Below are 12561 nucleotides of genomic sequence, written 5' to 3'. Positions count from 1 at the left end.
AGGAAACTGTAAAAACAGGCATTATCTTCCAAAACTTGTGCTAAAATGTTGATATTTGTGTCAGAATCTCTTTATTCTCCATGTGTCATTTAAAATACAGTGTTTGCACGAACCAGATCCTGTTAAAAACATTAAATTCTGCTCCTCAGAGACTCTGTGAAGACATGATTGATTCTGCTGAGACCAACGGTCACCTGACAAATATTCACTGAGAATCTGTTTACACAGAGCAGAGAGGAGAGGACAGGAGAGGCTGTTTACACAGAGCAGAGAGGAGAGGACAGGAGAGGCTGTTTACACAGAGCAGAGAGGAGAGGACAGGAGAGGCTGTTTACACAGAGCAGAGAGGAGAGGACAGGAGAGGCTGTTTACACAGAGCAGAGAGGAGAGGACAGGAGAGGCTGGAAACATGACAATACCTCAATGTGTACAATATGTGTCTTGTTTGTTCGTTTTTTTTAACATATTTTTTGGTAATGTTGTAACTTTTTGATTGATTGAATTTTTGGTAAATTTGTGTCATTTTGTGTCTTTATTTTACAACATTTGTGACACTTGTTGGCAATTGGAAAAGTGTTTATATAAAAATTCCATTTTATTCCAAATTTTAAGAATTTTTTTTTCATAGAAACACACACACACACACACACACACACACACACACACACACACACACACACACACACACACACACTTCTAGCCATCATTTTTGTAATATAATTTAGTAAAAAAAACATTTTTAAATTACATTCATGGTGTGTGTGTGTGTGTGTGTGTGTGTATGTGTGTGTTTATTAGTTTTTTGGACAACAATGGAGCTCTGTGGCACAGAAGAAGAGGAAGATACACAGAATATCGACTTCTCCTGAAAAACCAGCAGGAGGGAAACAAAGCAGAGGAGACGACAAGAAGAAGAGAAACACAACAACTTCACGTCTCATCCTCAATCTGCTCTGATACACACACACACACACACACACACACACACACACAAACTCACATGCAAACACTCATAAACACACACACACACACACATGCACAAACAAACTCACATGCACACACTCATACACACGCTCATTCTCACACACATACACACACTCATTCTAACACACATACACACACTCATTCTCACACACATACACACACACACACTCACAAACACACACACACACAAACTTACATACATACACAAACAAACTCACATGTATACACACACACACACACACACACACTCACACAAACACTCATACACAAACAAACTCACATGTATACACACACAATCACACACACACATGCACACACTCATACACACACTCACAAACACACACACAAACATACATACATACACAAACAAACTCACATGTATACACACACACACACACACACACACACACACACACTCAGACAGCATTACATCATGAGTTGGGCTTCATGACCAGCGCTGGCGAGCGTGACATGGTGAACAAACCGGCGCCGAGCGTGATCTGGAGGGAGGAAACGGCAGAGAGACGGATGCAGACGAGCGTGTGGAGTCGAGATAGTGTGCAAAAGCAATCTGCCACAGGCCCCGAATCTTACCCAGCATGCCGTGAGAGATAGCGGACGCCATAAAGCGAGTGATTTTGATCTGTTTGTCAGGGGAACGACATGCAGCTCCGGCCCCGTCTATACCTGGTAGTAACTGTTTTACTGGATAATCACATTTAATCACAACTTTGTTTGCAGCAGTCCAAAACAAGCACCACACAAAGTCTCAGAGGTCCTGATCCTCTGACTCTAATATCAATCCATCTTCAAGGTTTTCAAAGGTTTTCCTGTTGAAGTGGATCTCCAGCTGTGAGGGGCAGAACAATACTTATCACAGAATCAGATCTTCAGCGTAGCAATTTAGAGTGTCGATATCCGTTTTGTTAACTTTACTTCCAGTATACAGTAACTTCACTTCTCACAGTTAGCTTTGAACATAAAGTATTTACTGCTTGTTTAATGTAAGATGTTTTAGACGCCCCTGTATCTAAAAATACTGAGATACAAAACAAACATCGGCATATTAACACGTAGCTAACATCGGCTTATTAACACGTAGCTAACATCGGCTTATTAACACGTAGCTAACATCGGCTTATTAACACGTAGCTAACATCAGCTTGCTAACACGTAGCTAACATCGGCTCGCTATCACAAAACTAACATTAGCTTGCTAACCCACAGCTAACATCAGCTTGTTAACACATAGCTAACATCGGCTTTGTAACACACAGCTAACATGCTAACATCGGCTCGCTAACACACAGCTAACATCAGCTTGCTAACACACAGCTAACATCGGCTCGCTAACACATAGCTAACATAAGCTTGCTAACACGTAGCTAACATCAGTTTGCTAACACATAGCTAACATCAGCTTGCTAACACATAGCTAACGTCAGCTTACTAACACGTAGCTAACATCAGCTTACTAACACGTAGCTAACATCAGCTTTCTAACACGTAGCTAACATCAGCTTGCTAACACGTAGCTAACATCAGCTTTCTAACACGTAGCTAACATCAGCTTGCTAACACATAGCTAACATCGGCTTTCTAACACATAGCTAACATCAGCTCGCTAACAGACAGCTAACATCAGCTTACTAACATGTAGCTAACATCAGCTTACTAACACGTAGCTAACATCAGCTTGCTAACACATAGCTAACATTGGCTTGCTAAAAGCTAACATGTCTGCTTATATAATAATTTCAAAGCTTAAATGCTTAAAAAAATGTTTTCAGCTCATTACAGGCATTTTGATATCTTTTTAGCCCTTGCTTGCATATTGTGTCACCGATTCTTTATGTTATTTACATTAGAAATCTTTATTGTTTGTGGTGCTAGAACATAAAGTAAACGTAAAGTCATTTTTTCACCCTCAGATCTCTTCAGAAAACATTATTTACATGTGAAAACAAAGTATGAGAACACTGAAACCATCAAAATAAAACCATCACAACAGATTCAGTATTAAATTTTTTTCTCGTTTATTACAGGAGGCTTTTGTTTTATATACAGAGACATGTATTTGCAAAATACTAAAAAGTATTTCAACTCAAAGTACTAAAAAGTATATATATATATATATTTATATATATTCATATCATAATCATTGTAATTATTATTATTGTCTCTAAAACACCAAGGTGGGGTCACTGAGGCACGGCTTTCGCCTCCTTTACACCGAGGTTTCACCGGTTTTTGCCAACGGTTGCGGAGCGAGAGAACCACTGAGGTCAGAGGAAAACCTTGTAACTCATTCCTGCATGTTTTTTGCAATCGACTTTAAAAATACGGAACATTATACATGTTTAAAAAGTATTCAGCGATGAAGCGAAAAACACTCAAAACTGGACTTTGAAGGATTGATAGTTTTTCTCTGTTACAAGGTTTTCACCCTCCAACTGTGACGTGTATCTGCTCGACTTTTTCCAGCAAAAAACACAATAAAACTGCTTGTATCAAGAAACCTCTTATCTCCAACTTGTTTATATTTTCCAATGTGATTTTTGTCTTTAAATTGACCTTAGCAGTGAGAGAAATTTCCCCCGATTTCGACTGGAGTAAAAGACGATTCATGAGGTGTCGGGAGGGGAAACATTCAAAACATTCTCCCCTCTGGTCCTGAACAAAAAAAAGGCAACTTTCTCGAGATATGAGGTTTCTAGGGCGACTGATATGAAGCCGGAGATCTGGCGAAACCAGCTTGACAACCGTTGTGAAACCAGCTGCGGTGTAAACGGGGCGACGGTGGTTTAAGCAGTGAGAGGATGCCTGGAAAAAAAAACAAATCCATGACGACGAAAAAAGTAAAAACATCATCGTTATTATCCTCGTACTGTAAATAAGATACAGCATCACTCACTGCCTGTTTACATAACTGTTGTATTGCATTTATCACACAGTTAATAGTAACAATATTAATAATAATGAACAATGAAACTTGTTTTCTGTGCATTTCCTCCATGTTGGTTCTGTAGATGTTTGTCGTTTTATTTTGAAGGTGACGAAGCAGCTTTTGGTTTTGAAACGGGTAAAAGAAGGCAGGAAGGAGCAGATATTCTCAGTCAGAGTTTGTGTTTAACACCCCCCCTCCGATCTGTGTATGGACTCTTCAAACCCCCTGGTAGCACCACATGGACTCACCCACAGCTCAGAGCAAAGATGGTGGTTTTCCCTTCAAAATAAGAGTGTATTTTTGCTTCTTTTCCCCAATCAGATCGGGACAGAAAGTGACAGATGTTTCCTTTTCCATCTCATATTTTAAAAATCTGTCTTTTCCATCTCTTACAGCCAACAGTGACAGTCAGAGTGAAGTTCAGATACAGAGCTGAAGTTCTTCAGGTGAACAAACTCTGAGCTTTAATACCAGTTTACTGTCCAGATGATGACAGTAAATGTTTAACTGTGTTTTTGTGCTCAGTGAAAACCAGAGTTTGAGGTCTGCAGATTCACTAAAGTTACACTGTGAGGGCGATTTTGTGCATGTTTTTCCTCTGCAGCTGCTCAGGTACTGACGTTGTGAGACATGAATGTATTAAAGGTATAATAAAAGTTAATATGTAACTTTTCTGCATTAAAATGTCGAAAAATGACCGAACCTAACTATGGCTTGTGTACTTAAATAATCCCAAATGGTGCGTTTCATTTGGTTGCCTGCCAATGGCGTCTACTATTCATTATTGCAGTTATTTTTAAGAAATTATATCGTCCAACAAATTGTGGTCATTGTAACAGGCGACAACTCCCACTGCATCACTAAACTCAGACCCCCAGTGGCAGAAAATGACATACTGTGCCTTTAAGAGAGCGAGATGCAGTGAAGCCAGTCGGTCAATTTCCCCCAGTGGCCACTCACAGAACTGCAAGAAAAATCCCTTTCCAAAATCCCATTGTTAAAGAAAAATCCAATGCACTTTTTTTACATGCAGACTTTAGTGAATCTGAACCTTTCTGACAGTTTTAAAAGTTAAAAATAGAGATCAGCCAGTCTGTGCTGTTTTGTTCGACATCTAATGAGGAAGAGTCACAGCGGTGATGGAGGGGGGCGGTGCAAGGGGGGCAGGGGGGACTGCGAACCTCGTTCAATATCAAAAAGAGTCAATCAACGAACCAATCAACCAACCAACCAACCAACCAACCAACCAACCAACCAACCAACCAATCAATCAACCAACCAACCAACCAACCAACCAACCAACCAATCAAATAATCACTCAGTCTGCCAGGCAAGAAATCAAATAATCAACCAGTCATTATCAATCAACCAATGGGAAAGCATGGCTTGGAGTGTTGGGGTTCATATGTAGCAGGCACACTCTGGGTCTATTGCTACTGAAAACAGCCCTTCAGCACAACTGCAACCTGAAATACGCCTCGCAGCAGAGTTCAGCAGTGTCTTAAGTATTTACCTAGTTTATATGGTTATCTATTCTCAATAGAATCTAGTAGAAATAGAGTCCAGACGGTGCCAGTAATTTTTTTTTTCTCTTTTCACTTTTTAAAATTAGTCTAGTAAAGCGTTTAGTAAAGATCCCTCGGGCGACCACGACAACAGAGACAGAGAGAGAGAGAGGTTGTTCGAAATATTGAGATCAAAGCAGACTGAACAAATGCTGTACACGCACACTTTGACACTTCATCTTAATAAAAACAAGCGGTCGCACTGATCCGCAGCAGCCCCGCCAGCGCCACTGTATGCACCCGTTAGTCTGTAACAGCGTCAGTGCTGCACCGGATGCTCCGAGTGTTGTTGTGCCTTTTGTCAAACGCCACGCCACAGATTCATACAGCGAGGAAGCGGCTGCTGTGAAGTCAAGTGTTTCCTAAGAACTCACTTAAAAGGTATCATCGGCAAACCGTTATTGCTAGACGCGGTCTGTTTTTTTTGTGTTTTTTGTTTTTGTTTCTCTGTGCAAAATGGATAAAGAGCCGTCTCGCTCGGCCTCCGCTTCTCCTCCTGGACGTAGCTAAAGCGTGCAAAAATAAAAAAACAAACAAACATAAGATAAAATAAAATCATCAACCAGAAGTCAATAAATAAATAAATAAATAACATGGTGCTTTGATTTTGAAGAGTCTCCTTTCAAACTGGGAAAATAAGATCCCTTTTTTTGTGGAAAAACTTTTAAGGTAAAAGGATGAAAAACTTTTGTCCTGATCCTTTAAACAATGGACACCTGTACTTTGGGTTTACCTGCACCAGAAAAGTAAATTTGTCACATTATTCAACCCAGCGTTATTACAAAATGACATCAATCGATCCCATTTTTTTCCTCCCCACGTTTGAAATGAAACTCTTCGTAGAGCAAACATGAAGCAACAAACGCTTTTTGCATCGTCACGCCAGAGTTCTGGAAAAACCCACAACAGCTGCAGCTATTTTTAAATGACTCCCTTGAGTGTTAGTTGTTAATTTACAGATATTTTGAGACTATCACAGCGTCAGCAGTGATTATGACTAATGCAGAAGGCAGAAGAAACGACATGGAGGGTGACAGCGAAGGAGGAAGTAAAGGAAGGGAATATTAAGAATAAGAAGCTCCCATTAGTAAAAACAGGGAGGAGGGTCTAACAACCACTTTATCACTCGACACGCCCCCTGAGATAACTTCTGGTATACCGTATTAATTTAATCCAAATGATCTAAAACAGAACCTAATCCAGTTGTATCTTTCCCTAACCTAATACGCCTTTTCTGCAACCTAACTAAGTAGTTTTGGCGCCTAAACCTTAACAAACTACGACCATTTCGTGGGCGTGTCTTGTGTCCTAAAGTAACATAACTTCACTTCCATGCGTCACGTTTTTTTTTTACCTCTACAGTCTTACTACTTCATTTCCTTTAATTACATTACACTCAGTGAAAACCAGAGTTTTCACCCTAACAGTCTTTTATTATACCTAACCACGTTGTTTTTTCCCCTAACCTTAGAGAAGTAGTTTTGTTGTCTCAGCCTAAACATCAACAGTTACGTTAACATCTGAGGATGTGTCAATCTTTAGATGCTGTCAGACGCTATATTTGGAAACTTTTACATGGGCCGTATTTGACGTACAGTTTGGAGGACTTGTTGGACATTTTACTAGAAAAGTATTCATAATGTCTCAGCTGGTTTCACTCTATAATTATGGAAACCTTGCTCCATTTTGATGTTATTTAGAAAACTGTTTTGTACTTTAAAAAAAAAAGAATTCATCTTGATTTCTAATCTGCCACATCTCACTCAGAGAGCACCACAGAGGCCATCTTGCACTAAAGTAATGAGTGTATTCGCTCTGTGATTCGGATCCATTTAAAATTTTTAAAGTTTCTTCTTTGGCCCTTGCTACACTCTTCCACCAAGTTTCATGAAAATCAGGCCGGTAGTTTTTCTGTAATCTTGTTGACAAACAGACAAAACAACTTGATAAGTTGAGAGACGTTTTGAGCAGAGGAACCTTTTATTGACCCTGATAATCTGCTGCAGTGAAACAGTTTTGTGGGTTTTTCCAGAACACCGATTAATGATCAAACGCGGCGTCAGCTTTTCATAAAACCAAACAGGGTGAAATCCTGATGCTGATGTGCTGAGCTGATTGTCGCACTCCGGTCAGGGCCGGTCGGCGCCTCAGAGATCTTCAGCCCGTTTAGCTTCTGGACTTTGGTCTCAGATCTCGTGTGCGCCGAGCCGACCTCAGGCCAGATGGATACATAATGACAGCGGGTGATTTGTCAAAAAAGTTTGTATAGCAACATTAAATCCCCTGATAGAGAAAGAACTTCATTCATGGCATTAAAAAAAGTGATTGTAAATGATTCCTGCATGAATATATTTCTTTGTTCGGTTGGTAAAAACACTTTGTTGCATGATTTAAGTTTATATTATTTGCATCGTTGCCAAGTTTGTCTCAAACCAGCAGTCTGGTCCTTTAACTGCACTAAACAATATTTATCCATTAACCTGAGGTGTTATGATATGAGCATTGTTTCATAAAAAGATTTTGTCTGAGCCAAGCTTAACTAAATTGTTCTGAAAAGCTCAAGGATAAATTCATTCATAAACTCTCTGCACCAAATTGCTGATTCTGTTCAGTTTCGTTCGCTTTAAAGATTCTTTATGTAGCCTGAAGTTTCAGAATATCTTTGTTATTAATGACACAGGTGGTCGTTGAGTGAGCTGCAGTCATCTTTGGGACCATTTGTTCCATGACTGAATATGGTTTTTACTGTCAGGACGAATTTCTTGCTAACTAAAGTAGCAAAACACTGTGTGGAGTGGATAATGCCAACTATTTTAGCCAGACTTCCATGGCTGATAATTTAACCAGCAAGAACCACAGACTGAATATAAAGACGGCCAACATGACACGAGAGAAGCCAAAACATCTGTACCGCCAGACCTGCCATAAAGGTTATAAACCTGCAGTACAGGTTATAAGCCCCGCCCCCTCCATGTAAGTGGATGGGACATGAACCAAACTAAAAACTTAAAGTAGAGTCAAATAAATGTTTTCCAATGATTTAAGGTCATCTTATCACGTTTATGTTTGTTCAAATGTGTATTTTTTACAATCAGTTTGGTTTTAATCAGTTATTTGATTGTATAAAACATGATTGACTGGCTCCACTCTCTGGCTCCACATGACATCACCAGAACAAGATGGCAGCGCCTGTATCCGGATTTTAAGGCTTCACTTTTATACAACGAGAGGAAGTGGAGATGCAACGGCTCTATCTTTATATACAGTCTGTGTTAAGAACCTTTAACTAGTGAAGCAACAACATGCTTCGTGAACCATTTTATTTATTTTCTGAGCCCACTAGATGGCGCTCTTTGTTCAACAAAGGGCTGAAAACACTGTCAATTACCACTGCTAGAGCCTTTTTTTTTAAAGCCGAGACCGCCATCTAGTGGGGTCAAAAAATAAAGAAAATTATTCACGAAGCTTCGTTGTCACTTCACTCCTTTAACTCAACTTTTTACAACTTATCAAACACTGTTCTTGTCAAATCATACGTCACTGATCTCCATGATCTATCAGCCTTGACTACGAGCAAGTAACCTCCAGTTTTCTCCTCACGCAACACAGTAACGCAGCAGGAATCTTTTGTTCGAGAAGGACTTTTAGACAAATCACCCACCGGCGCAAAAACAGATGTACACGAGGATGTTCACCACCAGGGCAAAACACATGTTGGAAGAGTCCAGGACCGTGTAGAAAATCTCATTGTGCACTTTTTGGTGTTATCTCAAAGGTTTTCAGAGGAAAAATAAAAACAACCCTGGCCCCTTTTTTCAACGTGTCTTTGCCCAGGTGCGGTAAAGTGACAGCACATGTAAACTTAAAAGTGCAAAACTGCCAACAAAAACAGATGAAGTTGCTTTTTCAGGTTTTTTTTTTCTTCCTGACCGCACCCTCTCGTCTCGTCTATCACAACGTGGTAGTTCGGCCACTTTCTCACGGCGAGTGCCACTCCGAGAGACTGCTTAATGTTTTTTTTCTTCAACTTACTCTAAAAAATATAAAAAATAGTAATAATCGTACCGCTATTAAAAGACTGGTAACATCAACAAAGTTATACTTTTACTACGAAAACATTTTTTTAAATCACGTCATTATTTTCCCTCCTCTCTCGAGTCTCAGTCATTCAGAAAGTTAGACACCACCAGGAACACCGTCACTCTTACAGCCAGGCGTACTCTGAGAATATTGATCAACTGTGGGAAGGCACAAACCCCCCCAGGCCAATAAATGATGGATAAATCTGATATAGCTGTTTTGACCCGCTCTGACCCTCTGCAGTTGAGGTCAAAGGTCAGTCAGTGTTCTGAGAGACCCAAGAGGTCTTAGGGATCTTCTGTCTTTCGCTCCAACAAAGGCAGTACGACTCGACAGACGGGGTTCCCCTCTCTGTCTTTTGTGGTCTTTCTGCTTCCCCTTTAAGAAACTCCAAAAACGAGTCGAGTCCAGGAATCTCCACGGGGGAACAGGAAATAACATTAAAGGTAGTAAATATTCCACTTTGTTTGCGCCGTCACTCCTGCAGTCCCTCGCTCATAGCTTCTCCGCCGCCTCCTCAGCGTTCCTCAGCTATGGTACATTCAGTAAACAAAAGAACAAACAGGCGTAACCCAAAACAAGGATATCCTCATTTGTTGCGATTTTTTGCTTTTTGGTTCCCGCTATGGCAGAGTCTCCTGCTGTCTGTCAGGGTCGACCAACGACGGCGACTGTTCGCTCGGTTCGCTGCCCGCCGTGTCGACAGCTATTGTTTCCGTCTTGGCGGCGAGCGGGTGAAAGATCTCCGACGTGGCTCGCGTCACGCTGTCGTAGGACGGCGGGGACGAGGTGGAGGAAATCGTCTCGGAGCGCTCCATCCCCAACAAGCTCGAGCCGTAGTTTTCCCTCATCATGGCGGCGATCAGTCCTTCTTTCTCCGGTGCGTCCTCCCCGAACATCTCCTCGCCTCCTTCTTCGCCTTGCTCCCCCGCGTGCCGAGGCGTGGTGATCTGGCGGTACAGGTAGGAGGCGGCCTTCATCTGCCGCCTCACCAGGTGCCTGCGGTAGCACCTCTGGATCACCGAGGCCGAGACCTCTTCCTGTTTCCGCCTCAGGGTTGTCGTGATCGGCTCGTAGGAGATCTTGGACGGGTTCGCCATCATGAACTTCTCCTCCATCTGCTGCTTGAGGGCGTCCATCTCGCCCGACTCGCCCAGGACGCGCTTGGTGAAGGCAAAGAGGATGTCCAGGCAGTGGATCTTGTCCCCGCTGACCATGGGCAGGTCCATGGAGATCAGTTTGATCTTGTTGGGCTTGCTGATGCGCAGCGGCTCCGACAGCGAGTCTGCAAAGTCGGACAGCTTGGCGTACTCGATGAACTGCGTGGCCTCGGGGTCGAACTTCTCCCAAACTTCGTAGAACATCTCGAAGTCGTCCTCGCTCAGCGGCTCGGTGCTCTCCTCCGTGGCCACGCTGAAGTTCTCCAGGATGATGGCGATGTACATGTTCACCACGATGAGGAAGGAGATGATGATGTAGGTGACGAAGAAGGTGATGCCCACCGACGGGTTCCCGCAGTTCCCCCGGACCGTGGTGCCCGTGTGGGGGATGTTGGGGTTGCACTCCTCGGGGGAGTTGTTGAGGATGGGGCTGAGCAGGCTGTCCCAGCCGGCCGAGGTGGTGATCTGGAACAAGCAGATCATGCTGTTCCCAAACGTCTCGAAGTTGAACATGTCGTCGATGCCCGCCTGCCGCTTCACGTAGGCGAAGTTGGCCATGCCGAAGATGGCGTAGATGAACATGACCAGGAAGAGGAGGAGCCCGATGTTGAAGAGAGCAGGAAGGGACATCATGAGGGCGAACAGTAACGTCCGGATGCCCTTAGCGCCTCTGATGAGACGTAGAATCCGTCCGATACGGGCCAACCGGATCACTCGGAACAGTGTCGGCGACACAAAGTACTTCTCGATGATGTCAGCAAGCACGATGCCTGAGAAACAGAAGAAAAATAAGTAAATCCTCTTGTACACACTCACAGACATTTATCTCTTTTTGACTTGCAGATTACTTCCCAGACCAAACCAGCCAAAACAACCGAGTTGACTGATTCGTCTGGCATCATCACACAAGAAAGCTTGGTTCTCAGTTAAAACAGCATTCAATCCACCCGGGAACGTAACGTAACGTGCACAAGCTGCACATTTACTTGGATGGCATGTCTGCTCAATATTGCCCATACAGCAGTTTTTATTTGTACAGCACGCCAGAGGTGTAATGACCACCTGGCATACAAAGACAAATCCTGGTGGGCCGTCCAAAAAGCACAGTGCACGGTTGGCACTTCATGGTGCATTCAGGTGCAGCTAATAAATACATGATACAGATTACAAAAACATTATAAATCCTGCATGATATTCCATTTTATTTTAATAACTAATTTAATTTAATTCGTTAACTTTGAATTGTGACTTGGGGCCCGAATGTTGTATTTTCCTTTGCATAAATAATGACATTTCAACTGTTTTTGATTTGAATTGATGAAGAAAATAAACTTTTTTTTCAGCACTGGTTATAGCGGCAGAAATCACTTCACTGAAGACAATGAGTTGACCAAGATGTTCTCTTATTTGAGGACGTTCCTGTGAGTTACATCATCTAAAAGCTCTCCGTTTGGATGTTTCCGTCGTTATGTGGCAGGTCTGCTGTGATTACACCTTGAGTAATTGGTTCGGGAGGGCCGAGCAAGTCAAACACTGTAATTCATCCGTCTTTTCCTTGTTATCCCGGAATGATAAACTCAAAGAGGAGCCGGCCTGTCACCACCAGACCAGACCCCCACACGCCTCTATCTTTCATCCGTCTCCTTGCGCTGAGTTATGGACGAAGGAAGGGATGAGCGGGGGGGAGTCGAGAGGGAATCACCATCACGCCGTACATCAACTCAACTACCCCGACATCTCCCTCGCACACACACACAGCTGATGTAACAGGTCAATCATGTTTGATTTGTCTCCGGGGACCGCCCTCTGGCAGCTCTGATTGCTG

The 12561-nt window shown here is 42.5% G+C and overlaps 1 protein-coding gene across 1 annotated transcript in view; it reads right to left on the bottom strand.

Moving 5' to 3' along the window:
* Nucleotides 1-5237: 5237 nt before the first annotated feature.
* Nucleotides 5238-12561, bottom strand: part of LOC131962372 (sodium channel protein type 4 subunit alpha-like) — a 245957-nt gene continuing 238633 nt past the window's right edge. The window contains exon 32 of the mRNA XM_059327367.1: nt 5238-11506. Coding sequence (XP_059183350.1) covers nt 10200-11506 — 1307 coding nt within the window. The 3' untranslated portion in view covers nt 5238-10199. The remainder of the gene's footprint in view (nt 11507-12561) is intronic.

This window comes from Centropristis striata, chromosome 23 (assembly GCF_030273125.1).
Source record: "Centropristis striata isolate RG_2023a ecotype Rhode Island chromosome 23, C.striata_1.0, whole genome shotgun sequence".
NCBI classification, from domain to species: domain Eukaryota; kingdom Metazoa; phylum Chordata; class Actinopteri; order Perciformes; family Serranidae; genus Centropristis; species Centropristis striata.
The sequence above is the reverse complement of the archived record's forward strand: the minus strand, read 5'-3'. Positions and strand labels throughout refer to the sequence as shown.